At 39.3% G+C, this 25,118-nt stretch overlaps 1 protein-coding gene across 3 annotated transcripts in view; it reads left to right on the forward strand.

Moving 5' to 3' along the window:
* Positions 1 to 25,118, forward strand: part of LOC146489646 (uncharacterized) — an 84,276-nt gene that overhangs the window by 40,708 nt on the left and 18,450 nt on the right. Inside the window, exons 4-5 of one of the 3 annotated variants that reach the window (XR_014863446.1) lie at positions 4,786 to 5,087; positions 7,517 to 8,315. The exons of 1 other annotated variant lie outside the window; for it this stretch is intronic. Coding sequence is in view for 1 of the 2 variants with exons in the window: in XM_085103707.1 (XP_084959833.1) it covers positions 4,786 to 4,879 (94 nt within the window). In the remaining variant the exon portion in view is untranslated. Of the gene's footprint in view, positions 1 to 4,785; positions 5,228 to 7,516; positions 8,316 to 25,118 lie in introns of those variants that run through there. One more of the 3 variants, XM_085103707.1, reaches the window with a different exon arrangement.

Raw genomic sequence — 25,118 nt, forward strand, 5'->3', positions numbered from 1 at the left:
AGGCATCTGGTTCACTTTCTTGAATGTCGTAAATGAATTCAGCAAACAGACTTCAAGACCATAGTAGAAGAGCTTCTTTCTGGCTTTCGTAGACTTGCAGATAACAGAGAAGCTTTGAAGGATTTGATCAGCAAGGTCTACTCTGCCCATGTTTTCTTGATAGCCACACTGTGCCGGAGGACATGGTACTAGTTCACGAGGGCCAGCTTGAGAGCGATGCGGAACTGTAGTTGGAGTTCCTATGCTTTCTTGAGGATGGATGGTGGAGATCATATACACTGGACGTTTATCATACCAAGCCATGGCAACAAGACGTCCATGGCTTCTCCAGATGTAATCTCCACGATTCATCCTCCTTACCATCGCAGGGGTGATGGCAATGTTCTTGGGGAACACTTTTCGATTTGCCCTTATGGTTCCACAGGCAAGTACTTTTTTGGTTTCAAGCTCGAAAAAAAGATGAGGGTCACAGGAAAAATTGTCCATATATAAGTTATGATACTTGTCCTGAATCGGAGCAAGGTGTTTTACCACCCTTCGAGGTTATTTGTACTCTACAGCTCCCTCTTCTCTTACTAGGTAGACTTGGAAGTTGAAGACATAGCCAGTCTTGGCCTCGCGCAAGACCCACAGTTTTATCCCCCATCTCACTGGTTTGTTCTTTATATATTGTTTGAATGAGAGACAACATTAAAATAGAACCATAGTCTTGTCGATAGAGACATCCTGGTCAAGGTGATACAGGCATTGCAATCGCTACTGTGAAACATTTAGGGTATCAGGGACCCTTTAGGACCGTCCGCGCGCGGATCGCTGTAGCGTTAGTTGTTTTTATAAAAACGGAAATAAACCATATATTTTTTAAAAGCTTAATAATTCCAGATTATGGATTTGAACTAACAAAAACTATTTACTTAAATGTGTTTCGAAATTGGAACGCTTTTTGTAAAAGTACAGGTCTCTATAAATCATGTTCCACTCCCACTGGAAATAAACGGAAGAAAACACTTAACACCGCATTCGCTTCTCAACACGTTCCACTAAAAAAAGGTGTCTCAGAGTTTTGACAAGTGCGTTTGTTTCTCTTTTATTAGCAAATGAAGTTGGGGAATGCAATTAGTCAACACTCCCTGTGGAAAAAAAGCTCTAGCTTTATAATCAAAAGGACTATTAAAATTCGCAGACACGGTTTTGTAGAAAAGAGATATGGCATCACTCGCCAAAATTGAGCCCAACTGATTGAAAGGCTGCTGACTTGGACTTCTAAACGTACGAGTTGATCGGCAAAATTTGGCTCAGAGATAAAATAGAAAATACGTTTTTGCCGGCATCCTACCTGGAATGAGATCATAACACCTAAATGTTTATTCTGATTGATATCAGAGAGGGATCAATTTTCTCTAACAATAGGACTTTGACAGGTAACATGTAACAGGAACAAACTTTTGTGGCAAGCAGCGGGAAATAATGATTTTGCTTCCAGTCAGTTCAATTACATCGGGTGTGGACAAAAGACAAAATTTGTTGAAGTAAGTGAACGTACATGCCTAGTAATAGTTTGATTTACAAACAACCATACGGTTTTCATGTAACAATAAAAATATATTGTGCTTATTTCTCGAAATGTTGGCTAGGTTGGTAAAGATGCCGAAAACCAGTGCAAAATCAACACAAACGAAAGCGAAGCCGCTGAATGTCCACCACCGATTGCTCGAAGGCCAAGAACTGAGGCCCGGTTTATTTCAAACGCTCTGCTCTTCTTGGAAGAATTAAAAACAGAATTTGTCTTGTGCGACGGACAGCTTTCAGTCTCGTACTGGATTCTCCAGGTAGAACCAAGTCCATGCTTAGTCACTACATTTTCCATGAGTTGGACTCTTCCTTGGCAAAATTGACAAGATACAGACTCGTCCAGTTTCTTAAGCAATTTTTCGCTCGATACGATAGCTTGACTGCTTATTGGTTTCCACGTTCCATCAGAAGATGGGATTGATTAGCTTAACCGGCTTTCTTCTTCTGGCTCTTCAAGCTGGATTTTGGAGCGGCTTGGACTCTCAGAAACTGCAGCATTTTCGCTTTTCTGAATATCCAACTCCTCGAGCCACTTCTCTTGCCGATAAAATGAGCCTTTGTCGCTCTCTGCCAATTTTGTGGCTCATTTTTTGTCAAACTCACCCTTGGATTTCTTCTTCCACTCTTGGTTTGGATGAAGAAAATGGACACGACCTTTTCTTTCTTTGGCGGCATATTTACCGAAGCAAACACTAAATATACACAGAGAATACTTAAGGCTATAAACAACACGAAGACAATTTGCACGTGTTGTGTCGAAGCACGCACTTAGTATCACGTTACTAGTTCACAGGCAAGTTAATTGATATATGACACAGGCATGACAGATCTTGTCAACAATAAAGATAATTAACGAGAAAAAATCTTTTACCCCCAATATTTTTCGACAGAAATAATATTTTCTTCTGATTTTTTCTTTAACAGAAAGCTCCTAAGCACATCTATTTGAAAAGGTTAAAACCTCAAATATGGCAGCGATCCTCTTGCGGATGGTCCTGAAGGGTGGCTGATACCTTAAGCTTGGATAATTCTTAACTGATTGTCTTATTCAGTTAATAACTTCCATAGGAAACTAGCCGGTTCCGGATTATCAAAGGATAAGCACAAGGCACAGAGTGCTAAGTCTCACGCTCGGATTTTTGAAGTGCTGGTGTCGGGCTCACATTAAAAAAAGTAGTTAAGGTCTCGGTCTTGGATTTTAAACAACAGTTTCGGCAAGTCTCGCTCTGATCACCCCCTTTTCCACCGGAAAATTAGGCAAATTGGCCCACCCCCCCTGGAAAATCCCATCCCCTCCATGGGGAGTATGGATATTTTCTGGAACTACTCATTTGGATCCATTTGATTGATAAAAAGATATAAAATGTCAAGTTCTATTTCAGTCCACTCAGTGGCTTGAAAAAACGTTGAAGCGTTTGAGACATCTACTGGGCTTTTACGCATCATTATTGAATGATGTTCACGATCTCGGCTGCAGCTCAAAATACTGACTGAGGGCAAAATCCACTGTCATGGGTGTTTGCAGAGTTGGGCGTATGGTCGCGAAACAAGTGCAAGGAAGTAAAATGGAAGAACTACTCTCCAACTGAAAATACATGGGAACCAGCCAAACACCTTCCCGAAGATCTATCAGTACCTTTGAAAGCAGATTTCTTGATCTACTTTGCATGGGTGAATGCTGAGAAAGGCTTGCTCTTCTGTTCTAGAGGGGTTTGAAGCTCCTCTGGCTTATAGCTAGTCCTGTGGTCGCTGTCTCCTGATATGCCGTTGGACCTCTAAGGAACTCAGTACCTTGCCATACAAGAGGGCCTTATACAGGCTGGCCTTGAGTCTTCCCTAAAGAAATATTCGACAGTGACAGGCACTGGCGGTATCGTTGACACTCCCATGGTCTTCAAGTTGTTTCTCAGCAAGTCACCTGCTTTCTGGGATGAGCAAAGTCACAAAGCAACTTCCCGCCCAGTTGAGCAAGTCCAAGTCAAGTTTATCAAGAGACATTTCACTAAGAACGTGCAGGGATTGAATTTCTACTTAGTAAAACAGCTTCTTTAGAAGCCACCAAGTATAATAAAACTTAATGACCAACATGACATTTGAGACAGTATTTTTGGATACAAATTAATTTATACGTCGTATTTATTTACTTACACTGTATCTCTCAACTCTCACTCTCGCATTGGTCAATTCTATCAATTTTCTACTCTTTGTTTTCTCTTCTCCTCTCCTTCTACTGAACCCCTGCCACTTTATGATGTTGGACCTACAGAAAAATCGTAGTAGATAAAATTACTAGCAGTACGATTTTTCTCGGAGTATAATTATGTGGGCAGAAGCACCAGAAATTGGACAGGGGCATAGAATTTGTAGCTTAAAGCCTCCAGTCGATCAGTGTTTGGCTGACTGCATTTGGACAAATACCTACTGAAAAATTAAAAATTCACTGGTATTATTGGTATCCTGCAACAAGTTGGTTATGGCAGGCTGATCTCCCAGAAAGATCACTACCAGGATCACTATGCAGTCCCTGCTGGATAAAGTTGACAGATAACATTAGAAACAGTGAGTGCTGGCGACAACCGTAAGGCAGATAAAGTTTATTAAATTTTAAAGCATACAAAATATCCAAATGTACTAACGATCTAGTCAGAGAATTCATCTCCAGTCTTGCCTGAAAATTGCTGGTTCAGGTTAAAACGATTTAGTCTGAATACATGCATTTTTTTTCTTATATAAAGCTATACAAGTAAGTGTGATAGTTTACAAGTCTATTCTGTATTGGACAAAGAACGCTTGTAACAAAACAAAAAAAGAGTAAAACAGGGAACCCAGAAATTTGTCATTTCATGTATGCCTATGAAGTTCTACTGTACTATGTTCAAACGAGTGATTTCTACTTACAACATCTTATTGTGCCATGTGGCCTTCTAAGGAATTCTCCAGTTCCTCCAGGAAATCGGCAACTTGGCCATCGGGGAATATAAGGTGGGAAATGAAATGTTGGTTAATTTTTTGATGTTACATCAAAGCAATTATTGCTTTCGCTTTTATTGATCATGGTAGCCCATTGTTAAATCAGAATTGGCGTGGTTTCTTTGGACATGTGCATGTATTTGTCAATTAAAGGCGAAACAAGTTTGAAATGAAGTTCTTACTTTCTAGTTAATTTTTCAATCTTTGATTTTCTTGAATCAGCAATTCTTTGTTCTTTTTCAGCTCGTTTATCACCTCTGCTGGACCATCAGTAATTTCATTTGGATGCAGAGCAATAGAACACCAGTTCAGCGATCTTAATGCTCGATGTCGATGACTGGTAATGTTAGTATCACATACTTTTTTTGTGATGTACTCTACCCTGTTGTAAACGTCGCTGCCAACGCGAGTGCGAGAAGAGGATAAGAATCTATAACCAGCAACCCTAGATGAGTTGTCTTGCAGTGTATCCAATAATTTACTTGGAATGTGGAGCTTCCTCCATTCCCAAAGAGCCTCTCCGTTCATGAATAGGTACCCTAAAGGTGAGGCCTATCCCAAATCGATATGAATGTGATAAAGGTTAACTTGGACGAAAATTGACCAAGGAGGCTTGGGTATCTTCTGAAAACTCTGTTTTATTCTGCAAATAATACAAATGACTGAGGTCACAGGGGCTGCCTGATTCACGGTAAAATTCCAAAAATAACATCACAAGCCTATGGAAATCACAGCAAATCACTAATAAAAACTTGACAACGCTTCTTACTTAGTATCGTTAATTAGTGAATGATCCAAGGTGGACGTTAAAGGTGGAAGAAAAAAGGGCTTCCAAAAGCACGAGTTGATTAAAGACAGGCGACGATCACAGAGATTGATCCTGTTATATCGTCAGTAATTAAAATTCTTAGGGTACGTTGAATGTCCTCGAGAGGAAGGCCGCTGAGCGGAAAGCGGGTGTTGAGCGCGGGCCTCAACATGCTCCCCCCTTTGAACAAGCTAAACTTAAACTAGCGTTCAACAAACATCTTCTATAGTTCAAAAGAGAGTTCAATGTTCAAATGTTCAGATTCACTTCAGGCTGTTCATTGTTACTTTGACTCCTCCAAGAGACGCAGCTTAGAGATTGGGCGCAGAAGTGTTGAGCTTTCTGTCTTGATCTTGGCGGTTCGAACCAAGCCATCAGTTCCAGGAATAACTCTTGTCACTCTGCCTAGCAGCCACTGACCGCGTGGGGCGTTCTCATTGACAACAAGAACGAGGTTGTTGACTGAGATGGTCTATAAGTCCTTGTGTCCTCTGATGCACAAGAATTATCAGTTTAATCGTATTTCAATTTAAGCTTCTACTCAGAAGAATCGCCAGAAATGATTTTCTATTTTTAATAGGCTTGCATAAAAACGAACATTGCAGCTTTTGCCAAACTGAGACAGAAAGTCTGATTTACCTTTTCTGGTTTTGCCGCAGTTTTAGTAGGCACTGTCCTTAAAAGCTGTCCAGTGAGTTGAGAATTTCCAAATGTTCCTGCTCACTGACAACAGCTATGTCACCAGGTAAAGAAAAAATAACTGTGTACAAGAACCGCACTGTGGCTGCATGCATGATTGCTTTCCTAGTTTGGTCTACCTTGTACTGACGGCTTTCGGCAACAGACGGCAACAGAAAGTTGCCACAAATGACTTCAGCTCCTTATGGAAAGAACGCATCCCAAACATCCTTGGCTAGGGTTTGTACGATCTCTGCCCTCTGACCTGTAACTTGTAGAAGGTAGTAATCTTCGCCCAGATCTCCTGAGGCTATTGCCACTACGGAGCTCTTGGTGCCAAGATCCTTCATGGCGGATTGCTGCTCTCCTGTCTCACCCCTTGTTACTTTTCTTGCTGAAAATCCCTCTGATTCAAGTGGGACGTCTTCCCAGGGCTGTTTGCAGCCCTGATTCAAACAGTCCTCATACTTGTCCTCAATGCAGTTGTCGCAGTAGCCAGATAGTAGCCGACTCTTGATTTTCAAACCATTTAGGTCGTCAATGGCCATGATGCTGTGTATCTGTAGACTTTCTTTACTCTGTTTAAACCTTTTACTGTGACCTATTTCTGCAATGCTGTTCTACATAGAAAAAGATCCTCCTTTTTAATCCCACGCTTTGTGACCTGTAGCGGGTAGAGCTGTGCTCGGTCAAGTTTCCTTTTGCGTAATTGAATGGATCGTGCCCATTCTGGATAACGACTTCTCGCTTGATTACGGCCATATCTGCTTTGTACTTCAGGTTTGCAAAGTCTCCATCCTGTGGGCCTTTTGCATGTGACCTTTCAAACAAGTTACGGAGTCAAAGAAACCAAAATCAGCGACTGAATAACTCACGTCTCCCATGCAGTGACAGCTGTTATACTGAGAAGCACATACGTCTGTCCATTCATGCATAACTGTTTATAGGATAGTTTATATCTTCGAGGGAATGTCGGACAACTCGCCCCCCAGACAACTAGCCCCAGACTACTTGCCCCCCGATATATAGACAACTAGCCCCCAATATGTACTGTAGACGATTAGCCCCCAATGTGAAAACTTATATTTTTTTGTGCTGAGAAAGTAATAATTTGTAAAAGAAGAAGGCTCTGCTGCAAGAGCATACTCGACCAAAACGTATCGATCGCATCGTTCGTGTAACAGATGAACGTGGACGTTTTTTAACCCAAAAATCAAGCTCAAAAATTTATAGTACCTGCAATAAAACAGCTCTTACTGTTTTTGTTTTATAATTGCAAGCACTTTGCGATAGAATGAGGTCCAGAACAAACACAAAGCACAAATATGTAAAACTAACCGCCATCTTGGTTTAAGCACATTCAAGAATTTGCCAGGTCACTGAACATATTATGATGCAAACAATGATTTTCCGTTTTGGACAGAATAATTACTGTATGGTTGGAATTTTTTATGTAATAATAGATGTGTTGGTCATTGTCTTTTGTAGGGTTGGTGGCTCCTAAAGGAGCGGTTTTTTTTTGTTCCTAAAAGAACCGTTGGTTGTTCGTTTGTCATCACTGCATCAATAAGTGAGAGCAGGCCTCCAGCAGGTGTTTTGAGTTTTTGCTGCCTTCCTCGAAGTCGTTCCATAACAGCTTCTTCTGCATGTTGCAGTAAGTTATCGCTGGTGTCTCCGAAGCCTCCTGTCTGACACGAGTCGGATTTGAAGAGACACAAGTGACGCTTCCTTCTGAAGTAGTTGAATAAGGACATACAGGGGCAGTTGAGATCTACGATGTAGCGGGTGAAGTTCTGTAATACGTCGCTCGTCGCTGAAGCCGATAGAATCATCTCTCAATCTTGTCAGCGGGCAGGAATGGCAAAGCCATCAGTTTTCTGACAAAGTCGTGTGTTCCATGGTTTTGACTGTACAGGTCCTGAGGGCTAAGCTCTTGTACCTGGAAGAAATGGAAACATTATGTTAGATAATGCTTAATTTGTAATTGCAGTTTGGTGTTTCCTCATCATATAGATTTGCAATCTCAAAGTCAAAGTCCTTGGTTAAATTGTTTACAATAATTTAGCTGTTACCCACATATAAGAACCTGCTTGATCTTGCTTGGCTTAACAGTCAACTGGTCTTTTACTGTAATATTTCCCAAACTGAAAATGAATTTGTAACAAGCCCCAATGCCAAATAAAATTTCCTTAACAGTTTAACTTAAAACAAATGTGCTGTGAATAGTGTTCATTGCTGATTGATTTAACTCTAAGATTTTATTTTAATCGATCATACTAACCTTCCTCCATAGGGCTTGTGTCCAATAGAATGAACACCCCATCAGCTCAGCATTAGGCAGCACTTCACGGATCGCATCCCACATGGCCTTTTCGAAGTCTTGGGTTACTTTCTTTACTCTCGGTTGGTTCGGCAGGATCGAGAGGACTGCTTGGAGGACTGCTTTATAATCATGTTTCTTCCTCCCTGACATGATGATGAACACGAGGGGAACTTGCTTAACACGGTCATTGTTTTTTACGAATGCGTTAACTTTCAGCAGCTGCAAGAACGGGTGGCGGCACAGTTTAAAGGTGGCATCCACGTACCATGTTTTGGATTTGGCAAGGACTTCTAACTGCCTGTCGGATGCGAAGATTAAATGACGGCATCCACGTATCTGAAACACAAGGATAATTTTTAAGCCCTTTAATTGGTTTCAAAGAAAAATGACAGGTACACAAGCAGGCTTGCAATGACAGTGTTTGTATGGAAATCTGCTGTCAAATAATTTTTATAAAACATCGCTTCTGAAAACACCATGAATTGGAAACTTTCGGCACTAGGAAAAGGAATTTAGGGAAAAAATGGCGTCGAAAACCGTGATAAAGCCTATTAAGCACTAACAAAAATCTCGCATTTAGAATTGGAGTCAAAAGTACAAACTGCTCTTAAGAACCATACTTATTTTACTTTAGCCAGTAATGCTTACCTTGACATCTTCACGAAAGAAGCCATCAGGGATATGTTCTGTCTGCAACTTGAATTCCAAGTCTTTCAGGTCTTTTGGCCGCAGCTGTTGACGGACGCGGTTAGCAGTTTGTTGGAGACTGTCGAGACGGGGTATGCTGGGGCAAGGAGCGTCTGGTAACTCGCGGAGCAGAACATCATTGATAACCTCTGATGCCGGTTTGTAGACGTCTTTCGAGGCTTCCTGCTTGACAAGGGACTTTATGTTAGTAGCTATCATTGCTCTGACTGGTGCAGCGTGGTTGTGGTCCTTCTTCTCCACTTCAAACTCGTTTGATGATCGCTGTATTACGGTAGCCTTGCAACGGTTGCCCTAAAAAAGAGTAAGGGTAAAGCAGTAATGAGAATTTGTTTCATTTCAAATTTTAGTTCCACGTTAACAAACCTAACTTAACCTAATCAATCAAACCTAATGGATAACTTTTCATCAGAGCGAACCTTATTGAGGTTAGACTCTGATGCCCCTTTAGTTAAACATGTTTAAAATTGTCTCCTTCATAAACACGCTTTCGGATGTTACACAAATGAAAACATAATTTAAAGTTTACTTGGATCCTATGTCAATGAAATGAAATTTTGGTTGTTGGTGTGGATGGAACTTTAGTTGTAGTTAAAAGTTCATGAATTTCTTACCATAGGTCGAATGGTACATTGCCAGGCTGTTGCGTTAACACGTTGTCTCTTCACATTGTAGCTGTATCGCCAGCTGTCGATTGTTTTCCTCTCTCGCTGGCACCCTCCATGATTTGAAACGTCAGGGGCTGCTTGACTGGCTCCACTGGATGAGACGTTGGCTGACCTGGGAGATCATAAGTAGTATGTCCCCAATGACTAGACCAATTTTATTCATGTATTGAAACAGATTAAGGGGTCACCTAAACCGGTTTTAAACGTTGAATGAGTTGACATGACATAAGGTAGATATAGGGAAAGGGTTTAATGAGATGCAAGCCATCTAGGTGGAAGAGGGGTTTAATGAGATGCAAGTGTGGGTAGAAATTGGAGATTGTTGTTTATAAGTCAAGTGTACTGTGCTCTGGTGGTACGGTTCCGCCCGACCAGCCGGGTGGTATAGTAAATATATAGGGAAAGAAACAATGGAGAAGTTGAGAACCAATGAGAAACCACTGGCGTCACGGTCAAACAAGTTGAATCTAGAAAAACCGGACTAAACCAGTTTTGAACACAATTAAGTATTCAAAATGATCTCCTTAAAATCTCAGACTAGGCAAACCCGTCAAACCGTTCCCTATAAGTTGACTTTACTGGTTTAAAGTTTTCCTATGAAAGCGAACTCTTTACGTAAAAATTTAAAGCGATGGAAAACTTTATGAAACAACAACTGTTTGCATTGGATATGGAAGCGCTTACTTCACAAATGCGATGTTTACAGTTATTTGAGAACTCTGTCTTGTAACTGGGACAATGTTTGTCATGAAAGCATCCCTCGGAAAACAATTGAGTCATCATGGGAGGAAAATGGAATGGAATGTACTATTGGAGAACTGAAAGTGCCTTCATTTTATTTTCTCGACGAAAAGAAATTTACGTGTCAACTTAACAAGATTCTGAAATTGAAGATACGCAATGAGTTTTGGATCAAGGCTGTCATTCGACAAACATTTTTACATGACTGGTGTATGGAACCATTTACCCCTTGGTGTGTCAAGAAACTTTTTTAACCCTTGAAGGAGACAGTGAAGGAGACAACTGATTGTGGGAGAAGAATAAACTTTAATATAAGAATGAATATTACAAAATCTGATACCTATACCTACGATAAATACTTACGAAAAAACTTAACGTGACGTGACTTTGGAAAATGTAATATATAATAACAGGAAAAAGGCAACTTTAAATCTATTTACGCATTAATCAAAAATAAGAAATAAAGATTTGAAAAATTGAAAAATAAGAAAATTAAAACACATTAATTAAACTAGTCTCCTCCCGGTAATAAATAGTATTTAGTTAGCTTTATTAATGATTTTAGACAATGATTACAGTGGCATTCTTCTCACTCATCCAATTTTTTAAACAGACTGTATATTTCACTTTTATGTAGCTCCGTTCCGGCTTTGTAAAAATATGTACATAGGGCACAGTTCCAAAAAAAACCATTCTCTGGGTGTAGGGTACCACAAACCTATAAAGGAAAAATAATTAAAAATAATTTTACTTAGTTTTCAATTGAGTCTTGACAGTAGAACCCTCATCAATAACTACAATCATCATTCACACGTACACCTCTGAGTACGTATGGATATTTGAGCTCATGTGTTACAAGATCAGATCAATTCATTGTATCATCCTCTTAAATACTTTGGAATTACTTTTATGGCGCATAACTAGAAACAAGCTTACATAAGGTATAGCACATAATGTTTTAAAATACTTACCATTCTTCTGCATTCATCCATAAACTGGTCCACCTCTTGAATATACTCATTCGTTCAGGCTGTTTGGAAATTTGCTCGGCAGTGGGCGCATTTGCTTGAACTTGTGACCAGCGTCCTGCGCCACAGCCTCTCACAATTTTTCATGCCGACTCTGCCTACAACAGTCAGACTCTGGGAGGTTCCAGCCTTGCTCAGTAATTAAGAAATGTTACTTTGAGTTTCGTAAAATCTCTAACAATCCAATTGAAGGTATTTAATACATTAAGTTTGAAACAAAGGACGACATTTTGAATGCCATTGACGAAAAGATTTAAACGTAGGCAAACCTTTGAGAAACTTAAACGCGTGCTCTTTGAAACCGCACAATCTTAATGTTAAAACTTTTAATGCGCTTCGAGATATATGATTTAAAGACAAATTCTTTCAAACTAACAAATGCAGAACTCAACAGTGAATCTAAACGAAGAATAAGCACATCGACTTTACAATGCACACTGCTCGAAACCTCGATGAGAAACAAAGCACACCAATTTGCGTGCGCTCTTTGAAATCGCACGATTATAGATACAGTGAAAACTTTTAACGCTTGGAGAAATATGATTTAAACACAAACACTTTCAAACTAGCACAAGAAGAACTCAACGGTAAATGTAGACGAAGAATAAGCACATGAACACACAGTCCGAAACAAAGCACGCCATTTTAAACGCTATTAAGGAAAAGATTTGAACGTACGAAAACCTGTGAGAAACTTAAACGCCTGCTCTTTGAAACCGCACAATCTTGATGTTAAAACTTTTAACGCACTTCGATAAACATGCTTCGAACACAAACGCTTTCAAACTAACATTTGTAGAACTTAACGGAGAATCTAAACAAAGAATAAGCACATGCACTCTACAACGCACACTGCTCGAAACCTCAATGAGAAACAAAGCACACCAATTTGCTCGTGCTCTTTGAAATCGCACAATTATAGATACATTGCAAACTTTTAACGTGCTTCGAGAAATATGATTTAAACACAAACACTTTCAAACCAGCACAAGAGAACTCAATGGTAAATCTAAACGAAGAATAAGCACATGAACTTTACAACGCACACTGCTCGATAACCTTATTGAGAAACAAAGCACATTTCACTGTTAAAATCTATAGCAAGCTAATCGAAGCTTTTGAAGGCACAAATTTCTTCGCGAATCTGTAAAGAATTTAACTTATACTAAAGCACAAGAATTCACTCGTAAACCGTAAGAAATAAAACAATCTTACGCGTATTTAAAACTGTCTTTGAAAGCGTGGGAACTACTGTAATTCGAAAAGCATCAAATATACAACACGAATTTCGTATACTTACCATTCGAAGGACAATCCTTGTTATCTCAATATCTTTCTTTTCCATCTTCGTATTCTCTATCTCTAGTTTCTCCTTTTAGTTTCTTCTTCCTATTTGTCGAAATAGCCAAAAACTGATTTACGATAATCGCCAATCAGAGACGAGTATCTGTTCTTGCATACAAACGTGATCCAATTTCTACTAAAGGGCAAACGTCTTTTCGGGACTACTAACGTCTTTACAGGACCGCCGTGGGAACAACTTTTTGCACTGGCACGGTGAGTGAAATGGTGAGCACCAATCAGATGCAAGTATCTGTTCCTGCATACAAATGTGATCCGATTTCTAACAAAGCTCGTACGTTTTGCTGTTTTTCTTGAAAGAAAACGCTGAACGCGCAATAAAAAGAAACCAGTGTGACAAGTTAAATAAGAATAAAACAGCTGATAGTGCAAAATATGATTGGTGGATTTCGATCCTACCTTTCTCACACGTCCGAAACCTGTTAATAAAAGGACAGACTCGTGCAGTGTGTCTTAAAGTAAAACCTTAGAGCCGAGCATCGCTGACAATCCTGTTACCACTGAAAATGTTGATACATATGCAGTGCAAGCCATCACCTCAGTGAACAAGAATGAAATAATTAAAAGATGGCGGGAACAATTGATGACTTTATTTCCCATTGTCGAACAGCATCACATGGTACCATTTCACGTCTGATTTATAAACTCCCTCTTTAAAGAAGAAGAAAATATTCAAAATATGAAAGAATGATTGATTGCACGAGCTGTCATTTCCAATCATTGGTTCAACAAGCTTGTGCTGGAATTAACAAGCTCTTCTGACACTGAACTCTTAGACGATTTACAACTATCCCCTGATGATACTATGACAGCTCAACTTCAGTTTGATGTGGTTTCAGAGGCCTTGGCAGAACTGGAATCTGCGCTTCCCGAACTTTTTGAAAATTTGCCACTACCTGAAAATGTAGCGCAAGATGACATCTCAACCCTGAACAATGAATTGACGGATGACGAAATGGTACAATCTATGGAGCAGTGGGAACAAGAAATGAATGATGCTTTCGATTCCTACGATTATTTACTGGAAAATGAAGTAAGCACATTTTACTTAACTTTAACACAGGTACTTGCTGCTCTATTTTTATGCAAGTAACACTTTTGATTAGTATGCCATGACGTTACTGCTCTATTTTTCTGCAAGTAACACTTCTGACTAGTATGCCATGACGTTACTGCTCTATTTTTCTGCAAGTAACACTTCTGATTAGTATGCCATAACGTTACTACTCTATTCTTTCTGCAAGTAACACTTCTGATTAGTATGCCATGAGGTTACTGCTCTATTTTTCTGCAAGTAAAACTTCTGATTAGTATGCCATGACGTTACTGCTTTATTTTTCTGCAAGTAACACCCCTGATAATTATGCCATAACGTTACTGCACCATTTTTCTGCAAGTAACACTTTTGATTAGTATGCAATTTGAGTTTTCTGATATAACTTACGGTTAAATTTCTTTCGTTCACAGTTGGAGGATGCAGAATGTTTGTTGGCTGAGAAACAGCTCGGGGCTGGCAGCAATCTGTGGACCTCTGAACAGCACTATACCTTGCGTGAAGTGGCTTCCCGAAACGTGCGGAAATTTAATACCACTGCTACTGACTATCTCCTTACACTGAATCCTCAATCCGAAGAACATCCGTCACTTGACCAGCTTGGCAACATTTTTGATTCCCTTGTAGACGAGATGACGTCAGGTATGGCTGACATTGATCTTGTACGTTTTGTACTCCTAAGTTCTCTGCAATATCCCATTTCATTGCCATTTATGCCACATCATGAATTGAATGCAGAAAGGATTTTGGGTGAAGTACAGCGTGTCTTACAATCCAATGAACAGGTCAACCTTCAAGATGGTATGCGAGTACATGTGGTTCATGTGGGTATGCCACAAGGTGGAGTGGCCTCGTGCAAGAGGAAACACTATGGATTTAAATTGTCTAAGTTCTTAGACAGCAAACAATGTGTCCTGTGCATTAAGAACAAAGATTTTCTGTGCCTCACCCTTGCTTTAGTAACGGACATTGATCTACAAGAGAAACATCCCCAATGGATTTCAATTTGTCAAGGAATTCGATTCATCAAAAGGCTGGTGTCTGAGAGGCTCTGGGTTACCAGAAGTGGCCAAATTTCAAAACGTGATTGAAGATTACTAAATCATTGTCCCGTCTGCTAAACATTTCAACGTCATTGTCTACAAAGGACTGTGATGAGAAAAACAAATTTACCTGTATCATCTGAAAAATCACTTTGACATCATCACTTTTGTCTCTAGCTTTCTCGGAAGGGGCTACTGGTGTTTGGATTGCAAGAAAGGTTACGACAAAAAAGTGGAACACCGTTGTAGTAAGGTCGGCAAATGTTGCTAAAGACGGATGCCAGGGGTTCACGCAGAAAGCACCTTGGCCAGAGTGTGGTACCTGCCATAGAATGTTCGTCGGAGATGAATGTTATGCCAACCACTGCCAACCAAATAGAGAGGGCCATTCCGTGTGTCAAAAATTCTACAAATGTAAAAAATGCAGCAAAGTTGTGTCGCGCCAAAAAAGGAAACCAGAAGATCACATGTGTGGAGTAAAGATTTGCTGGAATTGTGAAGAGTCAAGGAGAGAGGAAGAGTCAAGCCAAACTGAACTAGTTTAGGTCGCTGAGCCTCTGTGCACTTTTGGTTGATTTTTATAGTTATTTGGGCCACAGTTGTGGAGGCTGGAATCTTGCACAAACTTTCCTTGCAAATTAAAATGTATACAATAAAAATGTCATTTAAATCCGGTTAAGGGTTATTTTAAAAAATTAAGCCACTAGCTGGCAACAAAATGGTAATAAAATTGACCCCATGCCTTCACGGCCTGAGGCCCCCTTAAAGCCAACAGCTAGCTTTGCAACACAGTTCATAATCCGGCTCGCGGCCCACATCCCACAGTCCAGTCCACTGTTCTTCACTGGTATATTAAAGGGCATGCTCGGAAGTGCATGCCATTGGCATGTGGCTGCTGTGGTAAGTATCGATTTGCTTGCAATTATTTCAACCATCGGTTTTTAAGCCTTTTTGGGAGTCTTATATTGTGTCCTGACATTCCCCTAAGGAAAACGTGATAGTCACTACACCTTTTTATAAAATGTGTATTCAATAAAATGGATCTTGGGAGAAGATTGCTAAATGGTGGGGATGTAGACTTTGTCATGCTTCGATTACGGCAGATAAACTGTCATCTATTACATTTTGAACAATTCAGTGAAATCATGCAGTCCATTTCAGCTGTAATAGTTTGTAAGAAAGTGTGGACGAGAGCAGAGCTAATCACAACTTCGATGCCCTAGTGGTTTAGTTGGAAGGCCAAAATTCGATATTCCATGGGAGCAGCTGGAATATATGATCGATTACGACATCTCTATATCGAAGATAGCCATTGTGTTGGGGGTGTCAAAGAGCACAATAAAGCAATGTATTCGAGAATACGGCATTTCAGTGCAAACACAAGAAGGGGTCTTAACCGACAGTGAACTAGACACCTTGGTTAGAGACATTCAGAGGGAATTTCCAAACGCAGGTTACTGCAGAATCTACTGTCAGTTCAAATTCAGATCTGTTAAAGTAACGTAGTCAAGAGTAAGAGAATCCATGCATAGAACTGAGCCAGAAGGCATTGTGATGAGATGGTTGTCAATCACTCCAAGGACGACCTACAGCGTAAGGGGGCCCCTGTCGTTATAGCACATTGATGGAAGCCATAAATTTATAAGGTAATTTTTATTTCTTTTAATACATTGTGTAAACCAGTTGCCCTTGCAATTGCCTTGCTGTTTACATCTGATGAATGCCCTTCAATTCTGTTACGAGGTCATGTGATGCCTATCAAATGGTATGAAGTTGCAGTTGCAGCAGTTTACTTTTGGAGTTTTTCTCACATAACTTTATATTGTTAAAAAAAACTTATGGACCTTACTTATATACTCATGAAGCTTCCCTGTCTTAGCCAAGACACTTTTCAATCCGGTATTGCTTAAAAGAGCTGACTCAAAAGGACCTTGGACAGCTGACGAAGTTTACATAACGTAATAAATCCTCGATGTTCTAGTACTGATGCACACGACAATGGGGCTCAGATTATTTTCCAGGCTAGGAAAAAATGACTTCCTGATATCAAAAGAAAGCGATTTTCGGATTTAGTGCTGATCTATAGTGGTTAGGGTTTTAAGCAATGACTCACAATAATTAGTGTACTGCAAATGAAGAGTAATTACCAAGCTGGCTACCCGGGTTCGATACCAACTCTCTTTCCTCTTTTATTATTAAGCCGTGAAATTAGTTTTACTCTGTGTAAGATTATAAGTTTATAGTGTCCTTTCAAGGCATCCATATTAACCATGACTGTTCAATCCCTTAGAAAAATAGACAATAACACCCACCCATGACCCCTCAGCCCTTTTGAAACTGACACCAGCTCATTACAGAATACTGCTTTACTGGAGATATTGATATCATTGTATCTTTCTGGACGTCCAGCACAAGATTCCCCCTGGGTTGGTCTGAGGAAAGCTTTGGCCTGTTCAAAGTGAAGCCCTTAGGTGGGTGAGGGATTTGCATCAACCACTTTGTGCTTCCCTCCAGTTTTCTTAACATCTCATACCCCCCTCCTTCAGCAAGGGCAGAGAAGGACTCTATTATCTTTTCGTGAACATGAAGCGCATTCCTGTCTTTGTTAAAGACTATCTTGGCCTCTCCCAAGCCGGCCATGCTCAATCGGATTCTTTCACTGGCGTCTGGAATTACATCTTTTTCACTGTATACCTGGCAAACAAACGTCCTGGTGAACGTGTTTTTTGGAATAAAGTATGGTCTTGCCCCTTGACTAGCTCTAGATGGACACCTTGCTACTGGCCCTGACGGAGGCCAGAAACTGAAAATCCTTCTATGTTCTTCCAACACCTAAGTAACCGGCGTTGTTGATCTCGCTGGTGTTGTTGCTGTTGCTCCCGCTGTTGCTGTCGTGGGAGTGTGTTGAACTGACACTGCTGCTCCTGTGGATGTCGTGGGGAGGCCATTTGCTGCTGCAATGAGCCTTTCGGCGCTTAGGGAAGCTTGCCCAGCTAACAATAAACATTGGGGATGCCAAAAAAATACCACCTTATGAAATGCATTTTTTTATGCAATGCCACAATAGTGTGATATAAATGCAGTGTAAAATCTTTGTGACAAACAGAGATGAGAGTTTGACTGATGGAAATAAGATTCAGTCTAATGGGATTTTCTTTCGGGTGTCCACTTACGGGAGCTTAAAAACAAAGAAAAAATCTAAATCACAACCCCTGAAAGAGTTTGTGGCCACTTATGGTAATGTCCACTTACGGGAATGCGTAACTACAAAGTTTGTATGGGAGTACAAATGGGGTTTTGTAAAGGCGGTCATTAGTACAGCTGTCAGCTTACGAGAGTGTCCATTATTAGAGAGCTTCCACTGCATTACAATCTTGAAATTTACTAACTATCCAATAAGTGAATATAACAAATCTAGCAATCAATAAACCAGACAAACAATCCATCAATCATTTGGGACGAACTGCAGTAAGCTGAAAACAAAAACAAAAAAATTCACACAAATATATCAACAGCCGAGGTAAACTGGTGAGCATTTGTTTGCTTGAATATTAGGGGTTTGGGGCATGATTCAAGGATAGTTGATCAGGTCATGTCCCTGATACTAAATCTGTCACTCATAGCAGAAAGAACATCAGATATCACAGTTCAAATAAGTTATACTTGATCATTGAGTGTACATTTTGATGCAAAATACCAAATAACTAACCTAGCGCTTCTGACTTTCTGGAATGGAAATGCATTCTTTGAGAACTGTTGTCTTGAGATCTCTGCGTCTCAAGTTCGAAGAACAACAGGGCATGACCCCCGGACCAGAATGATTCTTTGGTAGCCCAAAGACATGACACTGGCCCTGAGTAGTAGACATGTTGCCCGGTAGTTGCTTGTCAGTAGCCCTTTAAAAGCCACCTGCAAGTTGTGCAAGCCACTTTTAGAAAATGACTGCCTTACTCTAATTTTCCATGCTTCCTCACATGCTCCTAGAGGGAAAAACAGGCAAAAATAGAAAAATCCTGTCATGCAATTGATTAGGTCATTTTTGTGTCCTGGATAAGACATTGGCCATGTTTTAGATTAGTCTATATCTATTTGGTCTGATAATCCTTATAAAAGTCTACAATGGACTGCTGGGGGATAGATGGGATGCAAAAAACTATCGCCCTATCACTTCCCTTAAAGCAGTTATTTAGTCACCAGCTGATTTGCACTATGAGAAAACTGCAAAATGAGTTGAAGTGTTTTGAGCAAATTTTTGTTGTTTGGATTCTGCCTGAAGGTTTGGGCAGGTCTCCCATTATAGATGTTTCAAAATTGACCTAACTGACCTTAACCATCCCGTTGATTTTGTTGCGTTTAGAATCTAAGTTAATATCCTCTCCTCTTTGAATGATTTTTTGAATACTAATTTTTTAGTTAGGAAACGTATCCTTTACTTTCAGTGCAGGGCTCTTGAGTTTGTTAGCACATTATTCGGCAAAGTCCATTGCTAGATTATTAGCCAAGGTGTGGATTATGAGATGAGATGGATCAGTTGCATGGCCGATACTCCCAACAGCCTTGGCAATTACATCAGTGGTTTACAGGGATTTAAAAATTTACATACAGGTCTTTGAGAGAGCTTCCCTGGATAAGTGAGCTTTATCACCCGGTTACCAACTATGATCATGGGTCTTGTTTTAGCAAATTCACCATCATTCGAGTTTTTACCATTAACTGGAGAGACGTTTTTAATTTGTTGCACTCGCTCCTCTCTGCTTACATAACATGGTGAAGGAGGAACATAACTTATTTAAAGCGCTTTTGACTTCTTGGAATAGAGTCAGGTACCAGGTTCTCTTCAGTTTGGTTGATGGGTGATTGTTGTTGTTGGCTGGTAATTTGAATATTATCATTCTGGCTTCTGTTTGCTGTATTTTAATACAGCTCTTTGGTCATGATTTGAAGTGCTTTTCTGTCCAGTAGTTCAGTTGTCTTTTTAGTGTGCTTCTCTCTTCCTGAAGCCATGCTCACAACATGCAGATTTCTTGAGAAAGGTTTTTATTTGGTAGGGTGTTAATGAGCTGAACATTATTGACATCACCTTTGGTTGGGCTGATCAAGTGAAGCAAAAGTGGTCAATTTTGAGATTAATTTCTGTCCAGATTTTAAGATAACTTCAGTGGTAGATTGTGCCTTTCTGAGGTCATCGGGGGTATGGCTCAAGTTTCTGTTAAATTAATGCTAATAGTGTTGACAGAATGGCGAGAATTGTGGCTCTCACTTTTAATTTCAGCATCACAATCCACGCCAAAATAAAATTATGGTGTAATGGGTAACGGCAAGGAAACAGTTTCCACACTGTTTCTAAAGATCATAATAGGCAAGCTAAATAACATAGAAAGCAGAATGGAGAAGACGTTTATTAATTTGCATACTCAAATGTCAACTCTTAAGATGCCAACTGAAACAAGAAATCGAAGTTGTACAAGTTCAATCAAAGGGATAAAAAGTATTGTCGACAATGCGTGGGCTGCTATTGAAGATGTTCAAGAACAGCTCAAAATTTACAAGAGTTCGAAAAGGACCCATCAGGATATGCTTGACAACCAGTCTCAGGAAATCAAACTTTTTAAAGGAAAGCTAGTGAAATCACAAGCTTGAACTGTGCTCCTGATCTCAATGCATCAAGGAACACAAAAAAATCTTGTTGGCACTGAAGATTATGAAAGGATGGAAAATTTCTGTTTCATTAACATCCCCAAAGTTCCTGATGAAAGTGTTTCTTGTATAGTCTGGCATAATTGAGACCAAGCTAAAGATAAATCCAGCCAGTATAATATTCCATGCTATACACCAGGGAAGGAGGATGTGATGTGAAAGTTATTAATTGAACCCTTTTGCATCAACAAGGATGCTTCTCACCAACATCCCACAAGATTTTCTTCCTGCCTCCTGTTAATCTGCCAACAGAAGTTACGGTTTTTCCTGTCCAGCCCTTTTAGCCAGAACCCTGCCTGGTTATTCTCAGACAAAGTACTCCGAAGAACATTCTGCAGTACTCAATATTTGAGTGAACAACCAGGAGATAGATTTATAGAAATTGATTATTTCAGTTTAATTCAAAACCATTATTAAACGATGGATAATTTTACAAACAAGCGTAGCTTATATACATATTGCAATAAATACAAATATCACGCATAATTTTGTAAAGAAATAAACAAAGCAAAGAATCCTAACAATGTTCTTTGCAAACAATGCCAATTCCTTAGAGTGGACAGTTTTGACAACAACTCTGTCCATTTTTTCGACTTGCATTTAAACAAAACAAGTGTTGATGTCAAATTTAACACTGTCTTCACTCCCGTAACAATTTGTTCCATACACCTGTATTTTGCTCCAAGGGACCTGACTATAACTTGTTAGTGTCCTAGTAACTTCTAATACTTCGTGCGGGCAAGCAGGTAACATGAGCAACAAGTATTAAGCTATTAAGATCACGTAAACTACAAATAAAGTTAGTGGTTACAGTCTGAGTAAACTATCTCAATGTACACTAAACTCGCTACTGTTGTTTGCATGTAGAGCTAAGAAGGTTAGCTATGTTTCTATTTCCTTTAATACCGGTACTGAAAGATCACTCATTTTCAAAGACTTGATGTTCTCCATCTTGGAAATTGTACAATATCCATTGTTAAGGTGATTCCGCTGAAAAAGAAGGAGTATTTAAAATTGTCTAAGACTTGGTCCAGTTCATGACTATGTTATGAGCATTACAAAAATGCAATAAAAAATGAGGGTCACTGTGCTCGTTTCTGTGCAACCTGGATGGCTATTATAGTAAATAGATGACCCAAGAGGTTTATGGTAGAAACGCTAGTGATCAGACAAGGGAACTGTCATCTCTAGAAAAATTAATTTCTTGCATTAAAATATCGAAGCAGTTCAACAAAATTCACTTTAATCTTACACAACAAACTATTTTCATTGAACTGGAATTAAGATTATGAAAGAAATCAAAGATTTTGCTGCGTGTGCACGTAAGCAGCACTACCTAAATACGTGCTTTTTAAAGCATTCAAATAAAAATATCTCAAAGTAGAGTATTAAACTTTTCTTTAAATCGCGATATATAGTAGCCAACCGTATGGCATTTAAATTGATGCATTAAAAAATGGGGGTCACCGTGCTCGTTTAGAAGAAAAGGACCATTTATTTTCCTGCCGAGCTTAACGTCAATGAAGTCCCGTAATGTTCTGCGTGCGCGCGCGGTAAATGGTGCGAAAAACTATGCGCAGCAAGGATGCGCAATGCAATTCAACGGAATCACCTTAACCAGTTTCTTGACCATGAATCCCAACAGTTGAATAGGAGACAAGGTTGTCAATTTGTTTTGGTTGGTCACTGAACTTTTTCTTGAGAACAGTAGCTGCATCATCTTCAGATTTCCATTTACCCATGAAATGCTCTGAGCTCAATTGCGTGTTCTCCAAAGGCTTGAAGTCTTTTCTTCTTATGCGATCTAGACATGTCTTTTGCAGATGATTATCCTTAACAGCCGTTGTCAGTAACTTTCAAGAATCCGGCAACAGAAGCAAAAAATCGAATTTCTTTTTACTTGCCCCAAAAGACCCTTTTGGTGAACTATTTTCAAAAATAATATTCAAAAGTTCCAGCAAATTTTTATTTTGGCAAAAATTGGGAAAGTTTGAAATTGGCCTAAACGTGCCCGATGGCCGGATTGAAATTATGCAAATTAGTACATTTTCAAAACTCTCGTTCAAGACTAGGAAACTTTTTCTCGAGTTGATGTTTTCACAATCGTTTTTTTGCATCTCTTGTGCTTGCTTACAAACTATATTTTATCTCGACCTGAACATTTTTTCATTTGAAGTTGCCAAGGAAAGAATGCAATGTTTGCTATTCCTTAGATAGAGTGATTTTTGCGATATTCCAGATGACCATATCATCGGGGGTATACGAATATACTGGTAATAAAAGAACTTTTTTGATCAGGTAATTGTTCTTATTTGTCATCTTAAAATATTAAGTTTGGCCCGTGAAACGTGAGTGCGCTAGGTCAAGATGTGTGGAATGCACTTTGACACAATTCGCTATTTCAGTACTTTATGTTCTTCCTGTTACTTTGCACGTGTCAATACAGTTCACGGAAGCTTTTAGATAAAAGCCAATGAGGTCTCTGGTTTCCTCTCATGCTTTTATACACGTAAATAATTAGCTTTAAAATTTAGTGCTCCCCATATTAGCATTAAGTTGTCAAATGATTCTTTTCAGGTGAAATTTTCGAGTTTATATTGAGACGTTCAAGCGAGATGAAAGAAATGTTCCCAGGTAAATAACTTGAAATCAGTGAAAATAATATCCTCTCTCATATCATGCTACACTTCCAAACTACCGTTATTTTTAAGCTAGAAAGTGTAAATGCTCCCTTTTTACATGACCTAAAACAGAATTTGCCAAAATATTACGAATGAAGTCCAGCGCAAGAAAAAACTGAAAAAATCGAGCACCAACGTAGGTGTAAACACCAGCCGTTTCTCGACTTGCCACATGGATGAAACGCGTCGGTTGTTTTACCTCTGTGTACATTTATGACCAGGAAGTAGAAACAAAAAATCTTCTCTATGCCCATCTGTATAAAGACACTTAAAACACAGAAAGAGCACGGCTTTCTTCGTAACTTACAAAATAAACTTTTCAGCAAAAATTAATTTTTGCTGAACGTTTGCGTGTTTTGTTTTATCAAACACCCGAAGCGGAACACAATCAATACATCTTCTTAATGTAAGAGCGCCTCTTTTTGTTCTTCCTTCCTCCTTTTTTACATGCCTTAAGCTTCCCTTTTGATTAGTATTTTCATGTGAACAGGCTGATTTCTCTTGCAACATGGTAGAAAATATCGTTTTTCTTTGAATAGTCCTCCCGCGACGAAAATTAAATTACCGCCTTCTGCGTATAGAGTTACCAAATAAATTTGTGCGGCTTAAAGCAGTTTTGCTGACAATAACCTAATCTTCTAAAGAGAATGATTAAAAACTAAGTTCTTGGAATATAAAGTAAGAAACACGTTTTATAAGATCGATTGCTTTTTAAATGCCAATTACTTTCCTGAGTGAATGCAAAATCTTGTCATTCAAGGGAAAGTCACGCATGTAGGTAGGAAAAATATAAGCAATGAAAAGTTGACCAAACGACTCGCAAAATTTAATGTTAGGATTGTTAGCTGAAGTGAATTTTGGGAGTGCTACTTTAATTTTTGTACCCTTGCCTTTTTTTTCCATTAGTCTGTCAAAATCCCAGTATCGCCTGATACATCACATGGTTGCCTATTGGCGAGTAAATTGATAGAGTCAACACCGAGTATTCTTAGGGCCTCATTATATGACCTTTACGTCGAAGCGGCAATCGTCGTAACCGGGTAAGGTCGGTAAACTGAGGTAACTCGAGCCTCCAAGAACTTGTTATTGATTTTCAACACCATTTTCACTTTTTTATTTTGTTTGTAAGTTCGATTTCGTTCGATTACCGAACTCAATCGTACTCTTTCCACGGAACCATCATTTCCCGGTTTAGTGTGCACAAGGACAGTAGTTGTAACGAACCACCTTTGTAACAAGTAAGAGTGGTCTTTAAAATCAATTACGGGAGTTTCAACCTATAAAATTTGCAGTGCTTGACTGTCCTTTTTTCAGGTGGCTTTGAGTTCTATTCAACGATCATGAATTTTAATGTAAATTAAATACAATTCCCCCAGTTCTCAGCCTGCAGAACAAATTTATTTATATATTTATTGTGTTTTTTAGGCGAGTGTTGGGAAGCGCGCACTTCGTGCTTGCCTCCGCTCGCCTGTAGTACCGGCGAGTTACTTACCACCTCTATATGTAATCCATGTCTGGATGAGTCTGGAATATGAAAATGACAACAATTGAGTTATTTATCGATTGCGTGGTGTTGTGGGCGTACATGAATTAAAAAAAGTAAACAAGCTTAATAGCTAACTCTACTCACCTGGTCAAAGACCATAGTATTTTGTAGGAAGCTTATCAGCTCTTCCAAAAAATCTCTGACTTGATCGTCATGTACCTCAAGCTGATCAATAGCAAAAGAAATAAACTCGCATTTATAAGTTTTTAAAGGATTACTGCTTGTCAAGAAGTCTTGCTAAA

This window comes from Pavona decussata, unplaced genomic scaffold (genome assembly GCF_977016875.1).
Source record: "Pavona decussata unplaced genomic scaffold, jaPavDecu1.1 SCAFFOLD_4, whole genome shotgun sequence".
Lineage (NCBI taxonomy): Eukaryota > Metazoa > Cnidaria > Anthozoa > Scleractinia > Agariciidae > Pavona > Pavona decussata.